General features: G+C 51.0%; 1 protein-coding gene across 1 annotated transcript in view; it reads left to right on the top strand.

Annotated features, from left to right (window-relative positions):
- The first annotated feature begins 2,619 nt into the window (after window positions 1-2,619).
- The window catches only part of PLIN4 (perilipin 4), a 14,100-nt gene continuing 4,178 nt past the window's right edge, over window positions 2,620-12,541 (top strand). The window contains exons 1-6 of the mRNA XM_007951101.1: window positions 2,620-2,718; window positions 3,087-3,216; window positions 3,337-3,404; window positions 3,887-4,034; window positions 5,110-5,174; window positions 11,475-12,537. Of these exons, the coding sequence (XP_007949292.1) occupies window positions 2,620-2,718; window positions 3,087-3,216; window positions 3,337-3,404; window positions 3,887-4,034; window positions 5,110-5,174; window positions 11,475-12,537 (1,573 nt within the window). The remainder of the gene's footprint in view (window positions 2,719-3,086; window positions 3,217-3,336; window positions 3,405-3,886; window positions 4,035-5,109; window positions 5,175-11,474; window positions 12,538-12,541) is intronic.

Raw genomic sequence — 12,541 nt, 5'->3', positions numbered from 1 at the left:
GGTTGCCTGCAGCTTCCCCTGTGGCTGGGTAGGGTGTTGGGGAACCACAGTGGGGGGAGGAGGCAGAGGTCGGGGGTGGCCCCTGGCTTGCTAGGACCTGGTCCAGAGGGCGGCTCTGGGTGTCCCAGCCACTTCCTCTCTGCCCACTGCTTGGAAACTTCCATACATCCATACCGCCCTGTGCCCCTCAGACCAAAGTCCTAGCACTTCATTTGAGGACTTCCAGCTTCATCCTCCAGTCTACCCACAAACTTTGCTCTGTCCCCATTGAACTGCACAGTTCCTCCCTTCTGGGTCTTTACTCCGGCTGTGCCTGCTGCCCACTCTCCCACCCATCCTCCAGCCCCAATGTCTCCTCCTCCAGGAAGACTTACCTGACTCTACCCCACCATGTTAGCTCCCTCCTGCAACTCACCATAGCTCACCTACTCGGCCAGTAAGTAGCCTTGCCCTCTTTTCCGCCATGATGGTGGGAGCTCCCGGAGGACTGGCCTGGGGAGGGTGGGCAGAAATCATATGCTGGAAGATGAAAGTAGGGCTTTTGGCAGTGGGACCAGACCAGGCAAAGGCATGGCAGTGGTGAGATCAGTTTACCTGGAACAGAGAGGGGAAGGGAATGGGCTAAGTCCTGGGATTTGGGGGAGAGTGGTGGTTAGGGTAGGAGCTGTGGTGGTGTAGTGCCTAAGGCATCTGACTGCTAAACAGAAGGCTGGCAGTTCAAACCCACCAGCCACTCCTCGGAAGGAAGGTTGGGCAATCTACTTCCATAGTGATATCGCCTCCGAAACCCAAGGAGGGGTCGCTATGAGTCAGGTCCGACTCCATGGCAGTGGGTTTGGTTTTGGTTTTTGGTGGTTAGGGTACTAAGCTGGGCCCCATCCTGGCCTTTAAGCTGGGAGGGCAAGTGACGAGAGTATGAAGGTGTGATGCCCAATCCAGGAAATGCTTCACCCACACAAGCTGTCAGCCATCCATGTATGTGTTCACTCATTCATTTGTTCACTCAACAAACATGTATTGAGTGAGGAAATTGCTCTTGGTGCTGGGGACACAGCCATGAGCAGAACAGATGAAGCCCTTGTCCCCTGTGAGTTGACAATGAAGTAGAAGAGATGGGCAACAAACAAGAAAAATAAGTAAATTATAGTGTTTGACAAAATGATGAGAAAATTTAAAAAGAATGAGGATAGGAGTGTGTGGACTCCAAGGAGGGGCGTATACTTTTAAGTAGGGGAGTCCAGGAAGGTGACTTGAGCAAAAGCCCTTGAAGGAGGTCAGAGATTTGGACCAATAGCCTTCCAGACAGGGCACAGCCTGTGCAAAGGCCCTGCGGCAAGACCGGGACTATGAGTTGGAGGAATAGCCAGGAGGTCCATGTGGCCAGAGCAGAGAGAGTGAGGGGGAGGGCGGAGGCAGGGAGGACAGGGAGGGAACAGGGCAGGTTGTGCAGGGCCTTGCGGGCCATGAGATGGACTCAAGCTCTGACTTCATGGGAGGTGGGACCCCAGAAGGCTGTGAGCAGAGGCAGACAGACCTGACTGAGGTGCTCACGGGCACCCTCTGGCTGCAGCAGCGGGGGGACTAGGGCTTTTTGAGGGAGGCAGGAGCCTAGGAGGGCTGTGAGCAGAAGGATGGGCCTGACTCAGATGTTTATGATTATTTTTATTATTTTCTTTCCCGGTCCCCCCCCCATGCTGGGCTGTGTCCACTCCATGGGGTGGGGAGGGACATACCGCAACTTTCCCCACATCTCTTGGGAAACACTGGCTGGGGGGAGGAGAGAGGTTGGGGATCCCCTCCCTTCTATTCCCTATTTGGTAAACACAGTGTGGGCTCCAAGGAGACGGCCTGGGGGTCATCAGGCCCAGCGGCTGGGTCCTCCTCCCGGCTCAGTGCGCAGAGCTACAATCAAATCTGCCTTCCCCAAACCCCCACACTGGGATCCAGGGGCAGGAAGAGGGGGAAATTGAGCCCAGGGGGCGAGGTGGCCATTCCTCTACTTGCCCCCCACAGCTACTTGGCACACAGGTTTAGGTCTGCGTTCAAATCCTGTCCCTGGCATTTCCTGGTGGTTAAGGGCAATCTACTTCCGTAGTGTTACTGCCTCAGAAACCCAAGGAGGGGTCGTTATGAGTCGGATCCTACTTGATGGCAGTGAGTTTGGGTTTTGGTTTTGGTAAGGCACTGGGTTGAATCCAAATCTTGCCCACAAGCTGCTTCCTCCAGGAAGCCTCCCTGAGTTGATTCTAGCCCACCAGGCCTGGATCTCACTCCCAGTACATCCCTAGCTCTGTCGGTGCTCCGTCTTGCCCTGGGGTCTGTGTTTCACCTTTTTGTCAAGGGGTGTCTCTTCTGGAAAGTGACACGTCCCCCTTCCTGCTCAGAACAGCCCTCTTCTCAGAGATCTTTTCTGCCTGGGCTGTGCTAGGCTGATGTTTGTCGAGCACCTGCTGGGTACCTGCACTGTGACTAAACAGGTTGCATGCACGACCTCATTCCACATTCACAACAACCCCATGGGTTGGTCAAGCATTTATTAAGTGCCAACTGTGTGTCAGGCCCTGGTCTAGGACACAGCGGGGGAACAAAACAGATCTGGAGGAGGGGAGGGAGGTAGCCATGGGGACATACGAGGGAAGGGTGTTCCAGGAAGAGGGAACAGCCCATGCAAAGGTCCTGGGGCAGGAAGAGCAAGGAGACCTGAGTGGCTGGAGCAGAGTGGGTGAGGGGAGAGTTGGAGGAGTGGAGGGCAGAGACCATCAGAAGGAAGCAAGACCTGGTGAGCCACAGGGCAGAGTATGGAAGAGGAAACTGAGGCACAAAGATGGTAACGAGTCAAGGGATCCCAGCAGAACAGGGATCTGAACTGCACCCATTTAGTGGATGGGAATTGGAAGCAGTGCCTTGGGGGCACGGAGGGGCACCCCAGCCAGCAGTGAGCCACAGGCTAGTGGTGGAGGCGGGTGACTTGGGCAGCCACTTGGTGCTGAGAGCAGGGGAAGGGTGCTGGGCCCAGGGCCCGGGCAGGGCAGGCAGGCAGGCAGGCACGTGACTGCCCAGCTCCCCACCCCGCCTCCCCCCTTCAGGCCCGCTGGCCGCCTGCCTCTGTTGGCCTGGCCTGCGCCCGCCCCAGGCCCTATAAGGCCTGGGAGCCGAGAGCAGAGCCAGCTGCCAGCCAGGACGTCCGCCGCTCTAAGGGATCCTCCCGCAGCCCAGGTGAGGAGGGCTGCGCCTGCCCCAGCTGGGTGGTGGTGAGGGGCTGCAAGGGTGTATGAGGGTGCAGTGGGGGAGGAGGCAGGAGCCCCCTGTTCACACACCTTCTCTGCCTGCTTCCAGCTGCTTCGAGCGCCACCATGTCTGCTCAAGATGGAAGGAGCCAAGATCCCCCCAAGTCCAAGGGCAAGGTAAAGAGAGGGGGAGAGCCCCTGCGCTCCTGAAGCCCACTACAGAGACCGAGGAAGGGGACCCCCACAGTCCTGGTGGGGGGTCCTGGGAGACACGATGCCAACTCTTGCTGCCTGTCCCAGCTTAGGGGTGGGGGATGACAGGAGCTCCCGTAGACGTTTCGTTCCTCCCCGCTGTGTGGTCCAGGGCCAGCCATGGCCCCTCTCTGAGCTTTAGTTTCTCCTTCTATGAAATGAGGTCATGGGAGGAAAATGTCTCGGGAGACCTGGAGGCCGATCCATCTCCTATTCTGTCTGAGGGAGGCGGGCTGTGTCTGCCCATTACCCAGATTGGGACACAGAGGCTCAGACACTTTCCTGAGGTCACCCAGGGAGCAGGAGGTGGTATTTGAACCCAGTCCTGTGTGATACCTTCATCATTCTTGCTCCTGCTGCATCTTGCTCCTGTTCACCTTGTTCCCCCCTCACCCCTAACCCTGCAGACCCTGAGCAGCTTTCTGGGGTCCCTACCCGGCTTCAGTTCTGCCCGGAACCTGCTGGCTAACGCTCACAGCTCAACAAAGGAGGCCCGGCCAAGTGCGGGCCCCGCAAGCACCCCTGTCCCCGAGGCCACCCAGCCCCAGGCTCAGGGTGAGTGGACAGCCCTATGGAGCAGGGGGTGTCTGAGGGTTGACCCCCAACAAGAGTGCAGGATGGAACGACCATTTTGGGAGCATTTCCTGTGTCTCATTAGACACCACCAGGCTGGCCCCATCATGAGTTGCCAGGTGGGGAAACGGAGGCATGAAATGATGGTGTGGCTCTCCCAAGGTGGCTCGACCAGCAGGTGGCAGAGCAAGGATTTGAGCCCAGCGTGTTGCCTTCGCACATCCCTCCCCACGCCCTCACCTGCCTCCCACCTGCCTGCTCATGAAGCATACCATGGGCCAGGTGCCGGGCGTGTTTGTACTCACCAAAGACTAATCCTTGGTCCCTGGGGTCACAGCGGAAGGGCATGGCAGGGTGGCAAGCCCGAAACAAGCAGGTCTGCTCCTCCCTGGACTGCTCGGCCCACCATCCCTCTGTTGGCCTCTGTGGCTCCCTATGCTCTCAGCACCTGCCAGATCAAGGCATCTTGGAGGCCACAGAGCCCTGGGCTCAGCTCTGCAGGTCCATCTGGGGGTACTCGACCTCCTGTGGGCAGTCAGGGAGCCTGGGGCGAGGGCAGTGTGATCTGGGCCCGGAGCCCCAGGCAGCTGACTCCTGCTCCACATACCTTGGGCAACAGGCAGCTGGCAGCTGCGGAGGGGCAGCCGCCACACGCCCAGGCTGCATGGGCCCCGGAACTCAGGGTGGGGATAGTCTGGAGGAGGTGGCCTCAGCCTCTCCCTGTGGGCCACCAGTTACTGTCCCTGTAGCCCCTGGGTGGGTAAGCAAACACCAAAAACCAGGCCCGAAGGAGGAAGAGGGGCAGGGAGAGAGGGCACCCCAGTGGAGAAAATCCCCCAGAGCCTTTGCCCCAGGGTATCCCAGCCCCAAGGGTTGAGAGCCTCTTGGGGGACTTGTGGCCCAGCCTGGCTGTTGGCTGTGGATGCAACCTCCTGCTGTCCCTGGCGGGGCAGCTGGGACATTCCTGACCTTTTGGGCTGTGCCCATCGATTGCGTAATGGGCACTGGGACAGATAGTGCAAACCTCAACCTCACCCTTCTTGCCTTCTCTGCCTAGCCCCGGTCTCCGCAGTGGCCACCGACCCGGAGCAGATGGTGGGGGGGATGCAGCCTTCAGAGAAGGTGAGAGGGGCCCACAGGGGCTAGCCATCAGGCCTCCACCTCCCAATGAGGCAGAAGCCCCCTTCTCGGGGATCAGATCCGGCCAGGAGGAGACAGACACCCCTGCAGGTCATGCCTGCCATTCCAGGCGGGTCCTTCCCCCCTGAGCCTCTGTGTCTACATCCGTGAAATGGGGACCTTAGGTTCTACCTCAAGGCTCCTAAGGATCTACACAGTCCTTCGCTCTGTGTCACTGTCAGCTGTCAAGTCAGCCCATGACCCACGGCGACCTTGTGCATAGTGGGACAAAACGCTGGCCAGTCCTGAGCCACTCCTGTGATGGGTCACAGACCGTTACCCTGTAATACAGAACGTTCATGGGCTGGTTTTCAGAAGTGGTTCTCCAGGCCTTGCTTCCTGGTCCATCTGAGTCTGGAAGTGCCACTGAAATCTGTTCAGCATCCAGGCCACACACAAACCCCACAGACAGACCGGTGGTGGCCACACACATGGTGCACTAGCCGGAAATCAAACCTGGGTCTTCCTCATTGGAAGCGAAAATTCTACCACTGCCCTTGTGCCTAACATTACTGTTGGTCGCCGACAAGTCAATTCTGACTCATAATGATTCTGTATTAGAGTAGAGCTGCCCCACAGGGTGGTAGCATAGTGCCTAAGGCATTTGACTGCTAACCAGAAGGCTGGTGGTTCAAACCCACCAGCCACTCCTTGGAAGGAGCCAGGTCTTTTCTCCCATGGAGCTCCTTTTAACCACTGTGCCACTAGGGGCCTTGGTATCTAGCACACCAAGCCAAAACCAAACCCTTGCCAGCAAGTCAATTCAATTCTGACTCATAGCAACCTTACAGGATTTGAACTTGAACCTCAGACACTGAGGCATGACCCACAGTGCATCTGCCGTCGGTCCTGGCTGAATGGTGACTGCCAGAGTTATTGTCCTCTCTGCCCGGCCAAGTAGAGGAGCTGATGGATGACAGTGGAAAGACCTGGCAGGGTAGCAGGGCCCACAAGAAGCAGGACCACTCTTTCTAAGACTGCCCATCCCACCCTCCCTCTGGAGCCCTCCATGGCTCCCCTGTGCCCTCACATCTGCCAGATATGGGCATCTCTGAGGCCAAAGAGCCCTGGGCTAGGCACTGTAGATGCTTCCAGCTCAATTTAAAATGGCCTCCAATGCCTAGTCCCCACAGGTGAGGAGCCTGGACCCAGGCTGACCTCTGCTCTCATGACAGCCCACTCTCTCCCCACTTATGACTACTACCCCTCCAACCTTCTGGGAGGGCCTACATTTGGTCACGTTGTGAGAAGGGACCATTCTCTGGAGAAGGATGTCATGCTTGGTAAAATGGAGGGTCAACGAAAAAGGGGAAGGCCCTCAACGAGATGGACTGACACAGTGGCTGCAACAATGAGCTCAGGTCTAGCAGGGATCGTGAGGCTGGTGCAGGACTGGTAAGTGTTTCATTCTGTTGTATGTAGGGTCACTGTGAGTCAGAGATGACTCGACAACACCTAAAACAACAATAGCCATCTATGTTGACTTCTAGTGGTTGTGAATTTCCAGTTGTGTTTGATGTTGTTATGTGCTGTTAAGTCAGACCTGACTCATAGTGACCCCTCCTTGGGTTTCTGAGGCAGTGTCACTATGGAAGTAGATTGACCAACCTTCCTTCTGAGGAGTGGCTGGTGGGTTTGAACCACCAGCCTTCTGGTTAGCAGTCAAGTGCCTTAGGCACCACACAACCAGAGCTCCCTGTGTTTGATACTGTATTTATTTATTTACTTTTCTTTGATGTTCTTCATGGTTTTAGGCTTTACTTTCAGGTCTTAGATACAACTTGAGTCCATTCCTGTATATGGTGTGATATGAGTTGGTTTCATTTTTCTGCAAATGGATCTTCAGTTTTGCCAGCACCATTTATTAAAGAGATTTTCTCTTTCCCATTTAATGAGCTTAGGTCTTTTGTCAAAGATCAGCTGTCCACAGGTGGTTGGATTTCTCAGTTCTGTTCCACTGGTTTATGTGTCTGCCATTGTACCAGTAACAGGCTGTTTTAACTACTGTGGCTGTGTAGTGGGTTTTGGGGTGGGGGAGTATGAGTCCTCCTGCTTTGTTCCTCTTCTTCAGCAGTGTTTTACTTCTCTGCAGTCTCTTTCCTTTCCATATCAAGTTGGTGATTAGTTCTTCCCTCTCATACTGTAGATCACTCTGGGTAGTCTTGACATTTTCATGATGTTAAGTCTTCCCATCCATGAGCATGGTATAGCCTTCCATTTATGTAGGTCTCTTTTGGTCTCTCATTGGACTAATTCCTAAACACTTCATCTTTTGGGTGGTTATTGTAAATGGTATTGCTTTCCTAATTTCCTTTTCAGAGTTCTCTTTGTTAGTGTAAAGGAATCCAACTAAATTTTGTATGTTGATCTTGCACCCTGTCACTTTGTTTAAACAATAAATTAGTTCCAGTTATTTTCTTAATGAGTCTCTGGGATTTTCTATGTATAAGATGTGTTCCTGTACTTTACTGACTGTGCAAAGGCCTTCCACTGTTGGGATGCCATTGAGAAGAATGGGAATTCTAAAACACTTAATAGTGCTCATAAGGGATCTGTACATAGGCCAGAGGCTGTCATTCAAACAAGGGGATACTGCGTAGTTTAAAATCAGGCAGGTATGCATCAGGGTTGTATCCTTTCACCATACTTAGTCAATCTGCCTGCTGAACAAATAATCTAAGAAGCTAAACTATCTGAAGAACAATGGGGCATTAGGATTAGCGAAAGACTCATTAACAGCCTGCAGTATGCAGGCTTGCTTGATGAAAAGTGAAAATGACTTCAAGCACTTACTGATGAAGATCAAAGACTATAGTCTTCAGTGTAGATTACACCTCAACATAAAGGAAAAACAAAAATCCTCACAACTGGACCAATAAGTAACATGATGATACATGGAGAAAAGACTGAAGTTGTCAAGGATTTCATTTTACTTGGATACACAATCCACATCCATGGAAGCAGCAGTCAAGAAATCAAACATCATATCGCACTGGGCAAATCTGCTGCAAAAGACCTCTTTAAAGTGTTAAAGAGTTAAGAAGTCACTTTGAAGACTAAGACACTGGCGCACATGATGGTCTTTTCAATTGCCTCATATGCATGTAAAAGCTGGACAGTGAGTAAGGAAGATGGAAGAAGAATCGATGGATTTGCAGTCTAGTGTTGGTGAAGAATACTGAATAGACCATGGACTTCCAGAAGAATTAACAAATCTATCCTAGAAGAAGTACAACCAGAATGCTCCTTAGAAGAAAGGGTGGCCAGACTTCTCTCTCTTGTACTCTGGCCATGTTACCAGGAGGGACCCGTTGCCGGAGAAAGAGATCATGCCTGGTAAGGCAGAGGGTCAGTGAAAACTGGGAAGAGCTTCCCTGAGATGCGCTGACACATGGCTGCAACATGGGCTCAAGTATAGCAAGGACTGTGAGGAGGATGCAGGGCTGGGCACCGTTTCCTTCTATTGAACACAGGGTGGCTATGAGTTGAAACCGACTTGATGGCAAACAACAGTAGCAACAACAACTATTATTGTGGAGTCATCTATTTCTCTCTAATATTCTGTTAAAGTTTGACTTACATATTTTGGGACTCTTTGGCCATTTAGAGATTGTGGTTATGTCCTCTTGTTCAACTGATCCTTTAATCATTATATAATGTCCTTTTGTCTTAAAGTCTATTTTATTAGAAATTAGTATTGCCACTCCTGCTCTTTTTTGATTGCCATTTGCTTGATGTATTTTTTCCAACCTTTCATTCTTAAGTCTATTTTTATCTTTCTCTCTAAAGTGAGTCTCCTGTAGACAGCATATTGATGGATTTTGTTTTCTTATCCAATCAGCAACTCTCCATCGTGAGTGGTACAATTAATCCACTTACATTCAGTGTAATTATACACAAGTATGAATTTATTGCTGTCATTTTGTTATGTGTTTAGTCGTGGTATTAATAATTTCTTTGTTCCATATAATTTTATCTGCTGAGTTTGTTTTATTTTTTTATCATCTCCTTCATTTCTATTGTTTTATTATTTCCTAAATATTTGTAATTTTCCTCTTTTTTATATTGATGAGAAGTTTTATTAACTTTCTTTGAGGTTACCCTGTGATTTATTTTTTCTTCCCAAACTTAAAATAATCTGTTCTATCTCATAATTGTTTTGACTTCCTCTCCATTTGGAAGTTCTGTACCCACACTATTTATTCTCTCTTTTTGGTTTGTCATTATCTTCATTTACCAAGTGATGTCTCTGGTTCCCTGTTTTCAGCCTTGTAGGTTTATTTTACTTTGGATACCCCTGTATCTGGGTTGGTTTCTGGGTGATGTCATCACGTGTGTTAATCTCAGATTACTGTTTGCTGTTGTTAGTTCTCTGTCCAAAGGATGTCGTTTAGTGTCACTTGTAAGGCTGGCTGGTTTTTAAAATCCCCTTAAGTTCTGTTCATCTGGAAATGTTCTGATTTCACCATCATATTTGAAGGACAATTTTGCTGGGTATATAATTCTTAACTGGCAATTTTTTTTTCAGGCTTTTACATATGTCATCCCATTGCCTTCTCACTGCATAATTTCTGCTGAGAAATCAGAGCTTAAGTCTTATTGGTTTCCTTTTGTAGGTAATTTTTTTTCTCCCCTGAGCTGCTTTCAAGATTCTTTGTCTTTGGTTTTGGGCAGTTTGATGATGATGTGTCTTGGTGATTTTCTTTTGGGGTCCCTATTTGGGGTTCACTGAACTTCTTGAATGGATATCTTCTCATCTTTCATCATATTAGGAAGTTTTCTTCCAACATCTTTGACAATTTTCTCTATGGTTTTATTTGTCTCTTCCTCTTCTGGGTTTACAATCACATTTAAGCTATTCCTCTTAATGGTGTTTCACATAAATCTTAGGCCATCTTCTTTTGTTTTCTTCTCTTCCTCCCCCTCCCCTTCTTCATCTTCCCCCCCCCCCGGTTACTCCCTTAACAAAGTAGGATTGAGACATTTGCCTTCAATCTTGCTAATTCTGTCTCCCATTGATTCAGTTCTACTCCTTTGCCCTTTCAATGTGTTATCTATTTCTGAAATCTTAGTATCAATCTTCTGGATTTCTATTTGGTGTTTTTGTACGGTTACTAATTTTTAATTTATTTTGTCAGTTTAGTTTGTTCTTGTCTTGTTTTCCTGAATTCTTCTAGAGTTTTGTCTGTGTTTTCCTTAATTTTGTCAGTGTTTTCTTTGATCTGTCTCTCAATCCATTGAAGATACTTTCATATAATGAGTGAGTTCATTTTAATAAGATATTTTATCTCCTTGTGCTAACTGGAAAACCAGCCTTAATATTTATCAAAAAGAGGAAATAGGCAAAGTGAACTAAAACATTTAAATCAATTAAGTCAGAGGCGACTGTCTATTGCTGAGTCGCAGGCATTGGGGCACTGTCAAGGGTTCAAGAGGGATTAAAGTCCTGGAGACAGTTCTAGTTCCGTGGTAGAGTTCGCACCTTCCATGCAGGAGACCTGGTTTCCTGGCCAGTGCACTTCACGTGCAGCCACCTCTGTCAAGTGGAGACGTGTGTTGCCAGGATGCTGAGCAGGTTTCCATGGAGCTTCCAGACTAAGATGGACTAGAAGAAAGGCCTGGTGATCAGCTTCTGAAAATCAGCCAATGAGAACCCATGCATCACAGCAGTCTGGTCCACAACCAATCACGGGGCAGGTGCAGGACTGCACAGTTTCATTCCCTTGTGAATGAGGTCCCATGAATCAAGGGCTGACTAGATGGCAGCTGACAACTATAATCCAACGGAGCCCCTGGGTGGCAAAAACCATTAACTCACCCAGCTGCTCACTAAAAGGCTGGAGGTTCAAGAACACCCAGAGGCACCTCGGAATAAAGGTCTGGCAATCTATTTCCAAAATCCGTAGGGCACACAGTTCTACTCTGTGCACGTGGGGTTGCTGTGAATCAGATTTGACTCAACAACAATGGGTTTGGTTTTGGTTTCTGTAAGGCAACAGCAGCAGTTACAAAACGGGGGCCTTTCTTAGTTTGGGGGCTTTAGAGGGAGTTAGAAAGCAGTTGCTTGTACTATATGAAGCCAAGGTTATCAAGACTGGATCCTGGTGCCCCTCTCATAGATGAAAGAAAGGTGTTCATTGGAGGTGGGGGCTAAGGAGGAAGTAGGGTCTTGGAGTGAGATGGATGTCAGGATAGAGGATGCCAGGAGTGGGTGGTGTCACCTTTGATGTCCTTTCTTACCAGGTGACCTCTGGGACAAAGGACATGCTGTGTTCCAAGGTGACCAGGACCAAGGACGCCTTCTCCTCTGGGGTGGCCAATGTGGTAGATGCGGCTAAAGGTGTGGTCCAGGGAGGAATGGGCACGGGCCAGTCTGTGCTCTCCAGCACCAAGGAGGTGATGACCAGTGGGGTCACAGGGGCCATGAATGTGGCCAAGGGAGCCGTCCATGGAAGCTTGGATACCACCAAGACTGTGCTAACCGGCACCAAGGACTCTGTCTGCACCGGGGTGACTGGGGCTGTGGGCATGGCCAAAGGGGTAGTCCAAGGCGGTTTTGACACCACCAAGTCAGTCCTCACCGGCACCAAAGACACCATGGCCACTGGGGTCACTGGGGCCGTGAATGTGGCTAAAGGAGCCATCCAGACAGGCCTGGACACCACCAAGACAGTACTGACTGGCACCAAGGACTCTGTCTGCACTGGGGTGACCGGGGCAGCGAATGTGGCCAAAGGAGTGGTCCAAGGCGGTTTGGACACCACCAAGTCAGTCCTCACTGGCACCAAAGACACTGTGGCCTCTGGGGTCACTGGGGCCGTGAATGTCGCTAAAGGAGCCGTCCAGACTGGCCTGGACACCACTAAGACTGTGCTGACTGGCACCAAGGACTCTGTGTGCGTTGGGGTGACTGGGGCCGTGGGCATGGCCAAAGGGGTGGCCCAAAGCGGTTTTGACACCACCAAGTCAGTCCTCACCGGCACCAAAGACACTGTGGCCACTGGGGTCACTGGGGCCATGAACATGGCTAAAGGAGCCGTCCATACAGGCCTGGACACCACCAAGACAGTACTGACCGGCACCAAGGACTCTGTCTGCACTGGGGTGACTGGGGCAGCAAACATGGCCAAAGGAGTGGTCCAGGGCAGTTTGGACACCACCAAGTCAATCCTCACCGGCACCAAAGACACCGTGTCCAGTGGGGTCACTGGGGCTGTGAATGTGGCCAAAGGAGCTGTCCAGACAGGTCTGGACACCACCAAGAAGGTCCTCACTGGCACCAAAGATACAGTGACAAGTGGCATCAGTGG

Source organism: Orycteropus afer, unplaced genomic scaffold (assembly GCF_000298275.1).
Source record: "Orycteropus afer afer isolate SDZICR_OR568_19922 unplaced genomic scaffold, OryAfe1.0 scaffold00291, whole genome shotgun sequence".
In the NCBI taxonomy this organism is placed as follows: domain Eukaryota; kingdom Metazoa; phylum Chordata; class Mammalia; order Tubulidentata; family Orycteropodidae; genus Orycteropus; species Orycteropus afer.
The sequence above is the reverse complement of the archived record's forward strand: the minus strand, read 5'-3'. Positions and strand labels throughout refer to the sequence as shown.